This window comes from Mercurialis annua, linkage group LG2 (genome assembly GCF_937616625.2).
Source record: "Mercurialis annua linkage group LG2, ddMerAnnu1.2, whole genome shotgun sequence".
NCBI lineage: Eukaryota > Viridiplantae > Streptophyta > Magnoliopsida > Malpighiales > Euphorbiaceae > Mercurialis > Mercurialis annua.
The window spans coordinates 9,920,174-9,939,029 of NC_065571.1; the positions used below are offsets into that span (position 1 = coordinate 9,920,174).

Genomic DNA, 18,856 nt, shown 5'->3' on the forward strand with positions numbered 1-18,856 from the left:
TAGTTATTAAGTGTATGACAATGAAAAAGTATAAATTGTAGGTTAACGGAAAGAAAAGTTAAAGAAGAGTCCACAAAGACAAGAAAGATAAAGGCCAAATATCGTAAAAAGGCCAAATTTTTTATAAAAGTTTCACAAAAGTTCTGATCTCTCAATTTTGTCGATTTTGGCCAAAAACAAATTATTTGGTATCAATTGTAGCCAACTCTCAGTTTGATTTCAATTTGCCTATGTGACACCTATGTGGCGCCTATGTGGCAATGCCAAATACTGAAAGGGCAGGACTTTTGTGAAACTAAATAATTCATTTTTGGCCAAAATCGACAAAATTGAAAGGTCAGGACTTTTGTGAAACCAAATAATCAGTTTTTGGCCAAAATCGACAAAATTAAAAAAATCAGGACTTTTATGAAACTTTTGTGAAAGGTTTGGCATTTTTACAACATTTGGCCAAAAATAAATTAAAAAAAATACACATGTCAGAGTTAAGATGTGCCACTTGTCAAAATTATATTATGAATTAATTAGAAGTTCAGAATTATAATATAGTATAGATATAGATTAATTAGAAGTTCATAATTATAATATAGTATAAATATAGATTAATTAGAAGTTCAGAATTATAATATAATATAGATTATTTTATCATAAAAATACAAACTAAATCAATTAGCCAATTTACATTATATATGTATATGCATGTAACTGTTTTATTATATAAAAAATTAAAGTCAATGGAGCCTAAGTTTTCTCTCTCTAGAAATTGTTCTCTTCCTTCTCTCTAAAAACAAGTCTTTCTTCTTCATCATCTTTTGAGGGTGAGAGAAGATAATTTTTCCGGTTAAATGGAAAATCATCTTCTCTCCGCCCATAATAATATTTATTGTAGATCTATTGTTCTTGTTTAAATAAATCTTTAAAAATGTTTATTTGGAATTTCTTTTGATCTAAATTTTATTAACTCTTGTTATAGTGTTTGTTTGTCTTTTGTTTTGAAGATCGAAGGTATGTTGAAGATGAAAATTTATTTTTCCAGAATCTCCTTAAAGATGAAGATCAGAAAATATAAAATTTCAACGGATCTAACGATCTAAAAATAACTTTTGGATCTATATTGAAGATGAAACTTGAAAAGTTTGAAACTTTAAGAGTCAAGCGGTTTTAAGATCGTAGTCTCAATATTTTGAACCATTTATGTATTTGGGTAACCTTTTGATGGTTGAAAAAACCTTATTCGATAACTTTGTTAAAACAGCTCTCATCATTATTTTAGAATAGTTTCTTTTCAAGTTGATGAAGAACTATCCATTTATGTAATTTTTATTATTATTAATGAAAATTTTAGCTTTTGACAAAAAAAAATTGATTTGAAATTACAAAAAACAAATCAATTTTCTAATTCGGATTGATTTTAAAAGTAAAAATTTCACTTCACTTTTAGGACAAACCCATTAAAAAAATTGAACTGACCAGATGTAGGCAAGAAATTTCCACTGAGCTTAATGGTCAATTTTGTTTTTCTCTCTATCTACACAAGGTATAGTCAGCATCTATCTCTAATTTCCATCCTACTCCGAGTGTAAATTTTCTATGATAATTTTCTGATGCGAAACAGAGGCATACATAATCAAGCGACTGTTATTTCTTCCGAATTGCTAATTTCCTCAATAAACTGAGCTTTAGGCTCCAAATCTATGAACTGGTTGGACTTGCTGGCAAGATGTGAGATGCTAACCCTACCTTGACGCTTGATATAGTCGGCTACAGCTTTCATTTCTTCTTGTGAGATGTATATGTATTTGCCTCTATCGTCCATGACACCAGAAAGTCGCCCTAAACATCAAGAAAATAGACCATATCTTAAATTTCTCATCGATAACAGTGACAAAATCACTATTCAGAGAGTTTATTTTACACTTATGTCAGACTTATAGCGTAATTCAAACTATGTTGGTTTGAGGCATATTTGAACTATGATAACAATGAAGGAAGTTGTTGCATATTCTTTTATTTGAACGATGAAACAGGGGTTCAAGGAGCACTGAATTAGAATGAAAGGTTCGGATGATTTTCTCTCCATCCACTGAAGTTGCATCAGAAACCGAAAGAAACTAATAAAACATAACATTTTTTCAGTGTATTTCATGTTTAACAAGAAAATGGCAATAGTTCATACCCATTGTTTCCAGAGAGGTTATTCGATTGATACATTCCTGCATTAGCCAAAAGTGCATGTAGACATTAGAGAACCAAATATTTGCATTTATCCAGCAATAACTTGAAAGAAGTGACTTCAGTTCTATGGTTATAAATCTCAACTCAATACGCATGTTTAGAGGGAGTTGATTCAACTATATTACAATCTGTTGTTGTATCCTCAAGAACTGAAATTGAGAGATTACCTGGGTCCTCATTTTAAACTCTGCAGCAAGATCTTCCAAGGGAACACATTTCTGTTTCTGCAGTTAAAAAATTTAAACATAAAGAACCCAAAAGAATCAGATGATAACAACCTGCCCAACCTTATCAGTACTTTTATATGTCTTCTGTAACAAACTTAAATTTAAATTGAGAAAACGACTTTTGTATAAAATTCCTGATATGCACAGTTAAGATATTTTGATTGATTGTTAAGTACTTGAAATTCGCAATGGAGGTATTCATTTCTAGAGTGAAATGGAAACAATTACTAAAATTAAAAAAGTAAAGCTAAAACTAAGCCCACAAAAGTTTTGACGCGATGTCAATGGGAAAGCTTATCTTTACAAATTAGTCATATAAATGATAAAACACCCGAAGTTATGAGTCTAGCAAATGCAGATTCACAATACCTTTATGTATTCCACAAACTCGGATAGCAAATCCTGTTTTCCATCTTGCACGTCATTTTCTGTTGTTCCTTCAGCATCAATTGAAAACTCCCCTTTCCACTTCTCAAATTCTAATGCAGCGGCTTCCTCCTCTTTGGCTTTTCGAGCATTGGCTTCTTCTTCCTATGTATGAGATATTTTTTTAACCGCAAACTCAAGTATAAATACTGTGATATACCAAAGGAAAGATGGGAAGCCTCACTAGCATACGCTCCTTTGCCTCATGCTCCTCATCCTTCCTTCTCCGCATTTCTGCATAACGGTCTTGTTTGGAATGCCTTGATTCACGTGCTGCTTCCTCAGCCTGTCAAACAATCATGTCCAGCTCAACAGATAAGAACTACTGGCATCCAGTAAAAAAAGGTAAAAGTGAAACACTCATTTTTACTACTTGGATTTTTCAGATGACTAATTCAATTCCAACATAAAAGATGTCCCATACATCTTCATAGAAGCTTGACATTAACAAAAAGAGAGCTTTTTTCTTCAAAAACCTCAAGGTGAAAGTTTAGAATCATTCAACTCTCAGATTTGATGAGGATTTGTAATGATATGACTAACAATAATCAATTAGCCTAAAGCAGAATGAGAAAAAAATGATGTAGAACCAAATTGGATCTGTTAATTCATTTTTAGAAAAGAAAAAAGAGAAGAGTAAGGATTAAAATCGAGCACCTGTCTTTGAGCATCCCGCTCTTGCCGCCTCTTCTCTTTCTTTGATGATCCTCTAGCCTCATAGTGTTCACCAGCAGCAACTTCATCATCGCTTTCATCACCAATATCTATGACCAAAATTCAAACTTACTAATAATAACTATGAACTGATTCAATTCCACAAAATATTCAATAAAAAAAATTGGTACTGAAGAATCTACAATAGAAATTCATCCTGTAAATTAACATATAATTAAAAGAACCATCAACATATGTAATTTAAACCTAATAATACTTGTGCACAAGAAGACGCAAAGCAAGCAATAAAAAAATCAAGGTCCACTTTGCAATGTAGATAAATAGTTCCGCATTCTTCAAACAAGTAGTACTAGAACACATACTACATGCTTTAATAACAGAGAAATCCGTAATCCCTCCATTGCCAGACAATGTTACTCAACAAACTCAAACTAGTATTTATTTTGCGCTAGCTTTTCCAGTTTTACAGTGTAGAATAACAAATGAAACTAAAAATCCAAGCAAAGCAGCAACTCCAGTATACTTAGACAAACGCATAACAAAATGAGCCGTCATTCTTCACACATTCATCAATTTATGCACGCAATAAATTTCTTAAAGCTAATCTATTCTTTTTCTAACTCCAAGGTTTCTACTTCATTTTCTTTTGTCCACCAATCCTAACATTTCTACACTAGTAACTAACAAAAATTGCACTATAAACCGAAATTTAGTATACTTATCAAAAATCATACATAGTATTCTATCATAACTTGTAGAGCGAATAATGACAAAATAGCAAACACGAGATGACAAACCTTCAACAGGTGCTTCTGCAGCTCGAGATGAGCTAGCACCAGCTGCCGGTCTTCTGCGCATTCGCCGTGCACCAGTGGCACGCACCACATTTTCTCTCTGCACAACCTGAAATTGATCGAACACCGTCAAATTCAAGAATCGATCTCTGTGTAGCACAACACTGGTGTCCAAAAAAGTGAACAAACCTGAGGGTTGTCGTGTTCTTGATGTTGATCAGGTGCTAGCGAACTTTGACGGCGTTTCCATAAATATAACGGTACTAGAGCAGCTACGAGTAGCATTGATAGGATTGCAACAAATAATTCCTCCATTTTATTATTACTCCTTCAACCTAAAGCAAAAAAAAAAGTAAAATTTGAAATTCAGATTGTAAATTTTGTAATTAGACTAAGAAATGAGATAGAACATTAAATTCAAATATTACCTCTTTTTTGTGAAATTATATTAGACAAGAAGAGCTACAGAAGAACGTTTCTTGCAGAATTTTGCAGCAAAAACGACGTCAACTAAACGACCATGCCGTCTGTCTTTACGCAGGATCTTCGGCTATTTGGGCTTTACTTAGGTTTATATCAAAAGCCCATTCATCCTACAAAGCTAGTTTAGAAAAACTTTAATAATCAATTTAATTCTAAAAATTATGTTTTTAATATTTAATTATTTTAAATTGGTTTGATATTTAAAACATATTCAACTTAAATTATCCAAAATAAAAATAAAAATTATTGAATTTTTCCGATTAATCACATTCATTTATAGAAATTTATTTTTTTCATTAAATTAATTAGATTTTTATTATTTTCGATTATTACTCATGAATATATATTAATATTTTTAAAATGTTTATAAATTACTTTCAGGGTATTATATATTTGAAATTCCTCACATATTACTATATTAGTGTATGTCTTTTTTAATGTAGATATTTTTTTCTTTATCTTTCTATTCCTCTCCCAACAACTCTATTTTTTAATCAAAAAAAAACTCTATTTAATTTTTTTATTTTAATAATTCAATCATCTTTCAACCTTCTTAGTCTTAGATCTCTAATTCAAACCATATAATAACATCAACATAAAATATAACTATTAAAATTATAAGTTGAAATTAATACATACCGAAGATTTTTTTTTTGGTACAAGGCAAAGAGACAAAACCTAAAGGAAATGAAAACTAAACATAGCGATCATCTGCCACATCATGTAAATCATGTATTAACCAATAACTTAAGCTTGCCAGAAGACTCTCATGAGAGACGAACCCTATCAAACTCTCTTCCTTCAAAGCCGCGAGGTGATCGGCCGCATATTAAAGACCTTGATTAAAAGAAACACCAGTAGAACCCAGCCATACATCACCTTGTATCAGCTCTCCCACAGTAAATTTCAAAGCCTCATTAGGAACAGTAATAACATGAAAACCCTCCCATTTCACTCTCCCGCTCGTATCCGAACCCGGCCCTCTATTCGCATACTCCCCATAATACAAACTCCTCACCGCAAAATCCCCATTCCACTTCGCCCAACCAGCCGGATCAACATGCTTATCAATGTACGACTCCATCACCACAGTCCTCGAATATTCTCGCCACGGCCGACCAAGAAACGTGGAGTACAAGTTACCTACTAGTTCTAAATCAGGGCTAGGAATTATTTTACAGTCTTGAATGGAAGTTCCCGTGTTTTGATTCGGGTCTGATCTGCCTTGTGCAGTGATCATGTTCTTTTGGTTTGGGAGCGGTTTCTTAGCGATGATTTTGCATTTTTGGAATACGACTGCTGCGTCACCGAAGATGAAATCGACTGTTCCGAGTATGGAACAGTCTCTGTAGAATTGTCTGTAGCTGTGTGTGTAGAGTGAGTCTTGGTATGCGTCGATTTGGCATCGGTTTACGACGGATCGATCTGCGCTGACTCGGAGGGCTACGGCTTGGTGCTTTTCGGGTCCTGCTGTGTTCTGGATACAAATGTCTTGTAGTATGAATCCATCTCCTGCAACAGCTGCCTTGTGGAAATACAACTTTAGGAAGAGAAGTCTCGAGAATATCAAGTTCGAGCTCAATACGACTCTAATTTGAGACTCGAAACTCATTTGAACTTGATTGAATTTTATTTTACAAGTTCAAACTCAAGTTCGATAGGATAATTGAAAATGCTTAGACTCGTAAACCTATCGAGCTGTGTATCTTGATATTTAAATTCGACTAGGAATTTGACTCGAATAATTTGAATTCAAGCTTGACTTGATCAATATTTGATCTCAATAGTTTTAAGTCAATTTTGGATAACTCTTGAGTTGTCTCAAATTGATTATACAGTGTGCAACAATTAAAACAGAGAGTTACAAACCTTATTGGTATTGAACTTCTATTATATATTTCATTTTGATACTAAAATTTTAAGTTTTATATCAAGTTAAAAAAAAATTAAAACATTTAAATAAAAATAAATTAATGTGACAATCAACATAGTATGTTTTTAAAATATACTGTTATATAATGCACCATTTCAAATAAAGACTGATATAGCGACTCATGTGACAGTATTCCGATTGTTATATTACATGGAAAAGTCCAACCAATTGAAATGAAGACATTCAATCAAATTTGAGAAATGGCTATAATTAAAAATTCAAAAATGTAAAATTAACTAAAATTGATGTTTTTAAAAGGTTTGTTAGAATTGATCCCCCGCGCGCCCGTAATGTTCGATTTTTTTTAATCATTTGGCCAACTAAAATACAGAGTAGGATTTTGATTACCAAGTGCGGCAGATTTGAAGGTTGTTGATCCATCAGCAGCATTACGGCTACCAGTAATGATAGTCTTATTCATACCATCACCAACAATCATCAAATTTTTCTTCTTCTTTCCAACTTCCACATTCTCCTTATAAATCCCCTTTTTAACATGTATCACATACCTACTTTTACTCCTGTCCGGAGCTGAACCAACGGCTTCTCGAACTGTTCTATAGTCTCCACTCCCATCCTGTGCCACTACAACATCAGCCTTAACCTTATGCCCCGCCCAGCTTTCCAAAATTTTCCGATCCTTAATATTCGCCAACGCCCACTGCGGAAATCTCCCGTTAAGCGGCTGCAGAAAACGCTTATCGGAATTCGCAAGACAAGCAAGTACTGCTAGAGATTTTCTTGTTTTAGATATCAAGTCTTGGATTAAGTTCTTGATGGAGTCCTGGCTTGTATGTTCAATCCCTTCAAAGCATGTTATGTGGTTAGTTAGTATACCACTAAGCCAAGTATGCACATTGTTAGCAGAATCAGAAACTGAGCTCCAGTTGGCTAAATCCATTAGTGTATCTTTCACTTTGTCGATCGATAAGTCCATAAGCTCCAGACAATCATCTAGGGCGGCTTTCTCCTTGTAATCATATGTCCGGCGGATCATATAACCGGCAGATTCGACTGCCATTTTCATTTGCGGGAGAGATTTTACCAAGAAAGTTTTTACTAGGCTGATACTATTTGATTCATCTGCTCTATCACATACATGCTCATGATTACTTGTGTAAGTTACGGAATGGGGAGCGAGAAATAGAGTTAAGAATATAATTGTTGCTAGAGAGATGACAAAGATAAAGATTTTGGAGATGAAATTGGTATGTAAGTTGCAGGAAGGCATGATCAAGTATGTAATTTGCTGCAACTTCTCTGCAACTATGGTTATGTTATGTGCATAGTAATGTGCCTGATTAATAAATTAGGAGCACTTGAAGCATGACCAAAAAATTTGTCTTAATTTACTGCTAAATTCACTATTTATGGTTAGATTATATTATAGGAAAAATAGGTGATGTTATATTTAATACTTACTAATAAAAGTTGCATTTCGCCCCTTTAATTTGAAAAAAAAAAGTTTAATTTTGTAATTTTTGACAAAAACACCATAAGAAATTCAATATGAACAAACTATAAACTTTCTTTTTTCCATAACCACAAACCTTTTATTTTTCTAAACCACAGAACTTGAATTTTTTTTAATTCAGAAATTTGAACTCTTTTTATCTTTTTATCACCATTTTGGCCAATGATTTCGACAAATTGCCAATATATCATTTGGCCTACCGGAGAAGGGCATGGCACATAAATACAAGACAACAGATAATGAGGTAAAGAGTCCAAAAGAGCAACTAGCCATGGAAGTAGAAAGATGAACACTGATGTTTTTTTGTGTCTCTTACTAGCAAAGGTTCAAACCAAACTTGAGATACCAAACACTATGAACCAACAAAACTTAAACATTGCTCAAATCCAACCATCCAAACACATTTCTACAGCCAAACTCATCCCTACGTTCTATTATTATCTGTCTGATATCTCTTCATTTTTATGTATTTGGTCCTCCTCCTCCTGCCGCTGCTATTGCTACCGCTCAAGCTTCAGCAATCTCGCCGGATTCGGCTGCGGCTAGCATCAACTCTGGGTGAAGGGTGAAGTTTGCCTCAAGAGCATTGGGCAGCCCCAGTGCCTTCAAGGCAAGGTGAGCTGCCTTCTGCCCTGATATCATCATGGCTCCGAATGTTGGTCCCTGCATCACCATACAATCATTCAAATCCACATACCAAACATTATAATCTATCATCACATAAACAACTTAAAAAGTAGGGAAGCACGGCCATTGAAATAACAGCGGCCAGATGTTCATGATTCAGGCATTGAACTAGTAGCTCAATGATCACGACCTTTGAAATATTTATTAAATTCTGCTAGTCCTATGTAAATTCAACAGCTAACAGAGAAATGGGAATTCTCAACAAAGAGGGAACTGAACGGAAACTTACCATTCTTGGGGCACCATCAATCTCAGCAACTTCCATGCCGGTAACAATCATTCCAGGGACAACCTCTCTAGTAAGCCTAACAATGGCGTCTTCAGCAGTGTTCATGTCCAAGGCTTTCATTCCAGGAACAGTGTCAATCATGCCGATGCTCTTAAGCCTCTTGACACCGGTAGCACCAAAAGGTCCATCATGTCCACAAGAGCTAACAACTACCTTAGCTTCCATCACATTAGGGTCCATGCAAGATTGTGTGTCATGGTTCATTGAGACTAGAGCCCAGTTGGTAACAACACCACCAACTCTTCCTTCCTTCACTATCAAATCCTCAGCAGCTACAGCGTTAAATAGCTTAACGTTAGGTCGAGCCAGGAGTTTGCTCATGATTGTTGAGGTGAACAAGGCAGCGTGCTTGATAACAACATAGTTATCGGCTTCATCATACTCGATTTCGAGCTCATCAAGGAAGTGATGTGCTGGTTTCCTCACAATCTGAGGCAAACAAACAAGTAAATTTTCAGTTAAATGTACATTATATATTGCACGGAAATGAAAATGTTAACGGGAAACACTGAAACAAAAAACAACATTGAGCTATTTTTTAAAATATAAAGTTTTGGAGTTTCATAAGCTAAGTGTTTCAAAAGCGGAAATGACACTGAAATGCAGGATCAACGAGTTTTCAAAAAACGAAAAACAGAACATGGGACTCGCACAAATATTCGTGGAATAGACTTAAAATCCTCAAATTATAACCATTAACAATTAGCTCAGTAATACAGGACTGTGCTTGTTCATATACACATGATATTTTTAGTGTCATCTAGCTACAAAATGGTTTTGCTAATGAAAACAACTTTTAACTGCATATATAGACCCACTGTTTGAACCTATGTTTACCAAAACTAGGGTCGTTTACTGGGCTACCAGGTGTCTGAATTATAACCTAACCAGATCCAAACAAACAAATTGGAAGAGAAAAATTAAAATTCACATTCTTTAAACAGTCTATCAGAAAAAATTGCATAAAACAATTACAACAAAGGCTTAAACATAAGCTAGGTAACACACACACTGACAAGGACAGTGCAAAACGGTGTTATTATAAGGTTTTTAATAGAAAAAATGAAATTTCATGTCTGAAATGTCAAACAAGACACATCTGTAAAATGAATGTCTGTGCTACCAAGAACATAACACATATTGTTCAAACTGGAATAAAAAATAAATAAAATACGTTTAAAAATGTCTTAAAACGTCCAACACTGAGTTAAAATTCTAAAAACAATTAACAAACAAATATAAGTAAGTTAATCTCTAACAAACAATTATGGCAGATAAAATTCCAAAAACAGGCAACATAACTTGCAGAAAGGAAAAAAAATGGGCATAAATTCGTTTCCTTTTAAAAATTAAAGAACAAAAATTAAAGAACAGACTAGAATATTAATTACCATAGCAGAGAAAAGCTGACCACCGAGCCAAGCACCGCCACCAGGGCTAACAGACTGCTCAATAATAGCCACTTTAACATTAGGGTTCTTACTAAGCTCATAAGCACAGGTCAACCCAGCAGAGCCAGCCCCCACAACCACCACATCAGTATCCGCATAAGTAATCATATCAGTCATATACCTCCGAGTCATCTCCCTTGAAACAATCGATTCCTTGATCGGATCAAACTTGAAAGAATTCAAATTGTACGACGACGTAGAAGACGATCCCGACATGGAAACCGATAGCGAGCTGGATTTAGCGGGTTGCATGCGGATTGACGGTGTGGCGACTGGGGTGCCATAGAAGGCGGCGGTTGATTCGAATAGGGCGGCTTTTTGGGGTTTGGCTGAGAGAGATGAGAGGGTTGTTGCCATTGTTGCCATTTTTTGAGGTTTTTTTGGGTTTGAATTGCAGAGATTTGTTGAGGGGGAAGTGATGAGTGATGAGGATGAAGTGAGGAGTGGAGTGAAGTATTTATGGAGATAAGATAGTGGAGAGTTTGATTTTAAATCAATGCAGCTTCTCCACCGTTGGATTAGCATGGTTTTTGGAGTTATCTTACGGTATAACGCCGTTAGACGCAGGAGAAAAGATTAGTATGATATTTTTTGAGAAAATCATAAAAATAACCGAAACATTATAGATTAATTTTTTTAAATAATTTGAAATTTAAAAAAATTATCTTTATTTAAAAATTTAATATATATTGCAGTTACTTTAAAAATACATCGTGATTTATATATATATATATATATATTAGATGAAACTTTAGATAAAATAATAAATTTAATTAAAATATATTTTTAAAAATTTAAGTCCTAATTTTTAAAATAATATTATAAAAATTTATAAAATATATCTAATAATATATTATCATATATAGAAACAACTGATAATGATTGTTGAAGTTGCATTACCATAATTGGGTAGATGCTTATTATGTAAGGGTGCGCACTATGTTATTGAACCCGAAATAAATGACCGAACTAAATTGATTTTAATTTAGTTTGGCTTTTGATTAATATAGTTTGATTTTTTCAAAAAAAAAGTTGGTTGATTCGGTTCGATTTGATTTTTTAACATGAAATTTTCGAATTAATCGGAGCGACCGAATTGTATATTTATATAGATATACTGTTATTTTTGTAATTGTTTGAAACAAATAAAATATTTATTTATTTTTTATAAGATTTAAATACTAATTTCCCCTGAAATTATACATTAATTATTAATTATTACTAAAATTATAGTTTTTTTATTCTTTTTTAATAATTAATTTTAATAAAATTTAATTATTTCGGTTAACCGACTACATACGCCCTCAATATTGGTAATTAGAAAATCTGTCATTGACAGTAGAGTAACAGTTAGATTTAGTAAATCCACCCGTAAAATAGTGCTGTTCTTTCTCATTTAATAACTACCGGGCACAGACGGACGTTAGTGAGAAGAGTCAGATGGAAAGAAAAGTAATGAAATCCAAGGGCTGAAAAGAAGAGAGCAGATAAGCTAAGTAAGTTGTGGGAGCAGAGTAACAAAACTGCAGGGAGAAAATATCAAGCAGAACAGGTGGTAAAGAGATAGGATTCCAAGGGTGTGGAATTAATGCAGCCATGCAACTGCAAGTGGCTTCCATGCTCGTACTCTCTCTCTATTCTTTCAGTTTTTTTAATTTTTCAATCATTTTTTATTTTGCATAAAAAATCATTTTTTTTATTTTATTTTGTTTGCTATTGTATTGATTTGTATTGTGGGGCATAATCCCTTCTTTTTAAAATTTTAATCATTTTATTTTATTTGCAATTGTAATGTGGACCCAATCCCTTCGTTTCAAATTACATCATAATTTCCATTTTCAGCCACCACACTCAAATTTCAGCTTTAATTAATGAAAAAATAGTAATTAAAAATTAAAAATACTATTTTCTTTTTGAAACTAAATAAAAAATACTTAATTAAAGTTCAATCCTCAAATCTAAGATTAAATGCAATTTTCCACGTCAACTTGTAAGTAATAGACAATTATCGTAAAAATTAATTTTATGGATAAATTAGTCATGAATTTGCATATTATGAGAAATTAGCCCCATTTGACACTTTGCCTCTAAATTTGTCAATTATTTGTCCCTCAATTGAAAATTTGCCTCATCAAATTTTAAGCTAATTTGTCAAAATGGGGTTAATTACTCATAATCAGCAAGTTTATGGAAAAAAATTATCCACAAAATTAATTTATATGTTAATTGTTCATTGCTTACAAATTGAGAGGGCAAATTATTATTTAAGTCTCAAATCTAATACAAGAGTATATTTTAGACAAGTGAATCTGCCGCGGATTAAATTACAAAATGAGTCAAATTTTTCAAAGCATAGAATGAGGAACCTATCCTATTATATATTTTATAAATTTATTTATTCATGTTTTTTCATTTCCTTCAATTATATTGAAATTGCGCCTCCAAACATTAGGGTTTCCCGTGCTTCGCTACTTTCGAAATGGCGAGAAAACGAGCTGTGAAACTAACCGCTATTCCGATGATTGAGAAGAAAGATGATGTTAATTCTCTAATGATATCAAAGAAGGTTGATGTGGATTCTCTAGCTCTTACTGGTCCTAAAATGCTCTGATTCATGAAGAAGAAGGAAATGTGTTGCACTATTAGAAAACAACCTTTTGGTGACAAAAAAAGGCTGAAATCCATAAATCAGTTTAGCGACGAAGTCCGTCAGTATATCTCTCGTCGTTAAATGGTTAGTGATAACGTAGCACATCTAATAGGGGCGAAGCAACCTCGCCAAGAACGAACATCACCAAGTCAAGCATTTCACCGACCTAATGACAACATCCGACCTTCTCCTAAATCACAGATCACACGACTTGGGGGGGTCCCCGAATCGATGGGCATTCGAACATCATCCGAGGCATTTTGTTCTCGATAAGGTCGGATCAGAGATCCTGTCCGAGCTCCGAGATATACCCAACTCAGAAGCTAGAAACAGGCGAGTGGGATCCGAACATTCCGAGTTTCAGACTCTGGCCGAGCTTCGGGACGATAGACCCAAAAGCTCGGATCATACGACCCGAGCTTCGAGATATTCTCAAGTACAAGAACTAAAACTATGATAACTTGGTCCCCAAATTATCCGGGCTTCGGGCTCAGACCGAGCTCCGAGGTCCAGCTTGGGAGTACACGCACATGTACCGGATCCTGGGACCATAGAAGATCTTCTGACAGGTACGTGAGGAATGTTCCCTCTGACGCATCTAACAACATGCGCCTCACGCAGGGATATTCCTCCATGTAGGCATAACTGAAATCTGGGACCACGCGACTCACAGCTTGCCAACGAGGCAGGTTTGTCCTTAAACCCTAACTATAAATATAGGGTTTAAGGGCAAACCCTAGGTAACTTCTTTTTTCCTTCAACTCAGACTACTCTTTTTCTCTTCTTCTTCTTTCTCTACCTCAAAACCTTACTTGAGCGTCGGAGTGAACGTCCGGTGACCCCCACCGGAGTTCCTTCTGACCTCTATCTACTTGTGGTGTGCAGGTTGATAAAGCTCGGATCCCAGTTGGTGATTTATCAGTTAGCGACATTGAAAAAATTTGTCGCTAATTTACCGATCGATTTGTAATCCATCGCTAATTAACGATGGCGATGTATTGATTATCGACTGAAGAGATGCTGATTTAAAAAAAATCGATTATTAGTGACAGAAATTAGTGATGGATTATTGATGACATTTTTTATTCTTTTAAATTTGAAGAATATATTTTTAATTTAATCGTAAAGCTATTCATTTTAATTATTATTTAATATCATTTTCAATATATCCGTATATTATTTTTGAGATTTTTCTGTAGGTCACCTATTCTATTATTTCTCCTACCTAAACTCTTTAACTGCAAAATTCTCGCACACTTAACTACATCTTAACCAACTTAAATTATTGTTATATTTATGTATATTATATTAATTTATAACTAAAAAAACAAGTAATTACTCCCGCACTTTACTCCCGCACTTTAAAAAATTTTAAAAAAATATTTTTTAATAATTTGTTTTTAAATAAATAATTTTTTAAATTTATAATTTTTAGTGACAAATTTCAAGATCAGTCGCTATAATTTGTCAGTAATTTTTCAAGGGAAGTGTCCTACTGTTTAGCGACGGATCCATGGTTAAAATTCGTTGATAATTTTTGGCAGGAAGTTTCCCGCCAAATTAACGACGATATCTGTCGAAAATTAGCGACAGATCCGTTGGAAAATGACAAATTTAGCGATGAATTTTCAGCCTGTCGCTAAAATCCGTCTGTATACGCTGTTTTCTGGTGGCATCTATTATGAAGGAGAAAGAGATGATTGTGGAAGTAGTTGATGACTTGCTCTTAATTTTTAGTGATGGAAATTCTTGTGAAGAGGTTGTGAGTGTAGAGAGGAACAGATTGGTCAAATCCCACAAACGAGTGAAGTTTGTTCCTCATGCGGTTAAAAATGGGCATTGTTTTATGAGTTTTAATTCAAAGATACGAAAAAAAAAAATGGCCTAATCATTTAAAAGCCTTCCACCTTTAAACTTTTTTCAATTGCACTCTGACGTTGAAAACTCTCTCAAAACCCTCCCACCTTTAAATTCTATTCCAAGAAAAATAATCTCGAAATCCTCACACCTTAAGATTTTTTTTCAATTGTACCCTAAATTGAAAAAATTTATAGTTTTGATTTTAAAAAGTTATTGGATATAATTTTAGGAAGAATGATTTATTACATTATTAATAATATTAGTGTTTAATTAGAATATAAATTAAAAATAAAAAATTATTTTAAAATTTTTTTCATGTGAAAAAAGGTCAATTTAATATTTTGAGATACAATTGAAAAAGAATCTAAATGGAGGAGTTCTGAGAGAATTTTTCGTATCAGCGTACAATTGAAAAAAAAATTAAATGTGGAGAGATTTTTAGTGATTAAGCAAAAAAAAAGATGGAAAAATGCCATTATGGGCTGTGTGTATGGGATAGAATTAATTAAAATAAATGGGCAAAATATGGGTTATTAAATGTGATTAGGATAAATGATTCGATATTTCTATTTGAATTCAACTCGGATGTAACATTTCATAAATTAAAGGGATTATATAATGCTACGTGTATAATATTTTATTAGACGAAGTGTGCAAATTAAATTTAAATGTAAATTTAGTTTACAAGTGTCCCTAAAAATATATTGTAATTATAAAATTTTAGGAATTTAAATTTGAATATTTATTAATTAGCGGATTAAAAAACTTATAACTTGAAAATAAAATAGTTTATAAGTTCTGAGCGAATATTTTTAGTTTTAATATTCGCAATATAATTCAAAAAGGTTATCGTTAAAATTTGATAAAGTTTGCTTGTAGAAATTTTATCAAGTGAGGTTGATTTAAATCTTTTAAATTTTAATATTTATTAAAAATAAAATATAAATCCGATGCGAATAAAAAATTAAATTTTTATTCGTTTTATATTGTATTGGCTTTTTAGGTAAAGTTTTATAAAATTTTGAAGTCGTTTCCGTTTGAGTTACGGACGACTAATTAAGAAATTGTGAGTTTATGTGTTTACTTTTGAATATCAGAATTCAACTATTTTAAACCAGAAATTGCACTAAGTAAAAAACTTAGCCAAAAAAGATCCATTGGAATGAGTTACCTATTGGGCAACAATAGAGCTGCATGATCACCGACGCGAGTTCTAGAGTTACTTCTCGTTGGTATAGAGGTAAGTTTGTTTGTGTTAATGTCATTGGGCGTTGGAAGTGTTGATGACCTTGACTTAACGAGTAACCTTGGGACGGCAGTAACATGGTTACGGTCCAGATACCCAGGTTGGATAACCCTAAGACGACAATAACACAGTTACGGTCCAGATACCCCAATACAGAATTGGATGGCAGTGATTCAGTTCACGGTCTATTATTTTGTACTAACTAAGATTTGTGAGTTAAGTGTGTCAGTTAGAAAATTTGTGGATAAGGTTTCATCCGAATCGACAAATTGGTAATATTATATTATACAAATGTTTTATGTATATAATATGTTGGTATTTAATTGTAAACTTGTTTACTCACTCATAAATATACCAATCCCCAATCATCTATCTATGACCATCAGAGAACGACGAATCAGCTGTAATTGAAGTAATGATTCCTGGTTTAATAGTTCCGTCATTTGAAAGCTTTTTAAATTTGCGTCGCAAAGTAATATTATTCAGATTTGGAGTAACATCAACAACTTCATCAATGGGAGAAAGAGGAAGGTGATCTAACTTTGTATTCTGCCGATGCCTAATCCAAAGGGTGATTATCTGATATAAAACTCATAAACACTGCTCTACCATAATAAGATTCAGTCCTTCTCTATCTAACAGAAAATTCACAATTTTTTTTATAAAAAACAAACAAAGTGATCTGGTTCGTCTTTCTCTATGGAAGACGAATTGAGTTCATCTTCCATGGAGGATGACGAACTCGTCTTCAATGGTGGAAGAGAGGTCTGGTTCATCTCCCATGGTGAAAGACAGGTCTGGTTCGTCTCCCATGGTGAAAGACAGGTCTGGTTCGTCTCCCATGGTGGAAGACGAACCAGTCTTACACCATAGAAGACGAACATCTGTTCGTCTTTGTTGGATTCGTTCTTAATTAAAGGATCCAACGTTGGATCTGTTCTTAATATATCCAACGTTGGATCTGTTAAAGAACAAATCCAACGAAGGTCATGGTGGAAGACAGGTTATCCAACGTTGGATATATTAAAGAACAAATCCAACGAAGGTCATGGTGGAAGACGAGTTCGTCTTCCTCCATGGGAGGAAGAGGAACTGAACTCAGTTCGTCTTCCTCTCGTCACGAGGAAGACGAACGAGTTTTCGAAAAGTTGATTAAAAAAAATTAATTATATATTTAATAAAAATATTAAATTAATTATAGATTTGAATATATTAATTTATCAATTAAAAAATATTATTAATAATTATATAATTTTGTTATTAATTTTTGAATTTATGAAGAAGAGTGTTTTTTTATAATAATAAATATTTTTTAGAAAATATTTTAAAAATAAAGGATTAAATAAGCATCTTTTCTAGTGAAAAAGAGTCTATTTAATTTTTTAGGGTGCAATTTGAAATGAAAGGTGCAGATTTGAGTGTTATAGATAAAATTGCAACGTCAGAGTGCAAGTGAAAAGGGGCTAAAAGGTCGGAGGTTTTTGGTAATTAAGCTTTAAATATAACTATTCTAATTCTGGAGTTTTTTTTGTGTTGTTAGTGTAGTTTACTTTTATTTTTTTATAAACTCTTAAATTGTTGTAAATCATTTAACATTTGTTTGAGTTTAAAATTTGATTTTTTTTTTTAAGTTAGTTATACTGTATTTATATTTTTCTACAGATATAAATGGTGCGCGAGATTTTTTTAAATTTAGTTTACACCCATCTGGGTTTGTCTTCTCAGACGAACCCTTAATGAAGAACGCGGGTTCAACTTCTCAAACGAACATGCGTTCGTCTGAGGATGAACGCAATTCAAATGAACCTTGGTTTGTTTGAGAAGACAAATCCAGATGGGTTTATCTTCTCAGAGGAATTCTGACATTCTGGCAGTTGCCAGAGTCATGGGAGAGCAAGGCTGCCGGAGTGGAGGTGTTGGATTCTGGAGTTTTAAATTATTTATTTTAATTTTTTTTAATAAAATTTAAAATTAATTTAAAATTATAACTAATTAGAAAATGTTAATTATATATCCAAAATTTTGGAACTAATCTTGCACAGTTAAGGTGGCGAGATCGATTGAAGGCGGATTTAAAAGATAATAGTATTTATTTATATTAAATGAAAAATTATATTAAATTTAAAGTTTTTTGAAAAGAAAAATAATTTATTTTAAATATAACATTAAGCGCTATTTAGAATATATGTTTAGATATAAAATATTGCTTTAAACCTTTTTAAATGAAAAGAGTTCAATTTGATATTTAAAGATAGAATTGAAAACAAAAGATGAGGATTTGGAGAAATCGGTAATTTTATAACGTGAGGTACAAACGAACAAAAATTAAAATGTGGAGTTTTTTCAAGACATTAGCCATTAATTTACTCCACATCTGATTTTATTTTAATATAATTTATTTTTGATAAAAAAGTAATTAAAATATC

General features: G+C 33.0%; 3 protein-coding genes across 3 annotated transcripts; all 3 read right to left on the reverse strand.

Annotated features, from left to right (window-relative positions):
• Positions 1-1,476: 1,476 nt before the first annotated feature.
• Positions 1,477-4,884, reverse strand: LOC126670753 (DDRGK domain-containing protein 1). The gene is made up of 9 exons (XM_050364574.2): positions 4,786-4,884; positions 4,547-4,692; positions 4,361-4,466; positions 3,546-3,652; positions 3,073-3,174; positions 2,832-2,993; positions 2,403-2,459; positions 2,177-2,213; positions 1,477-1,833 (listed from the first exon to the last, which is right to left on the reverse strand). The coding sequence occupies exons 2-9, from the start codon at positions 4,670-4,672 to the stop codon at positions 1,628-1,630; spliced, it is 903 nt and encodes a 300-aa protein (XP_050220531.1). The 5' UTR covers positions 4,673-4,692; positions 4,786-4,884; the 3' UTR covers positions 1,477-1,627.
• Positions 4,885-5,422: 538 nt separating this feature from the next.
• On the reverse strand, positions 5,423-8,102 carry LOC126670686 (pectinesterase-like). The gene is made up of 2 exons (XM_050364497.2): positions 7,122-8,102; positions 5,423-6,361 (listed from the first exon to the last, which is right to left on the reverse strand). The coding sequence occupies exons 1-2, from the start codon at positions 8,002-8,004 to the stop codon at positions 5,670-5,672; spliced, it is 1,575 nt and encodes a 524-aa protein (XP_050220454.1). The 5' UTR covers positions 8,005-8,102; the 3' UTR covers positions 5,423-5,669.
• Positions 8,103-8,525: 423 nt separating this feature from the next.
• Positions 8,526-11,106, reverse strand: LOC126670687 (thiamine thiazole synthase 2, chloroplastic). Its single transcript, XM_050364498.2, has 3 exons — positions 10,615-11,106; positions 9,164-9,652; positions 8,526-8,910 (listed from the first exon to the last, which is right to left on the reverse strand). Exons 1-3 carry the CDS (start codon positions 11,038-11,040, stop codon positions 8,755-8,757), a joined length of 1,071 nt encoding a protein of 356 aa, XP_050220455.1. The 5' UTR covers positions 11,041-11,106; the 3' UTR covers positions 8,526-8,754.
• Between the last annotated feature and the right edge of the window lie 7,750 nt (positions 11,107-18,856).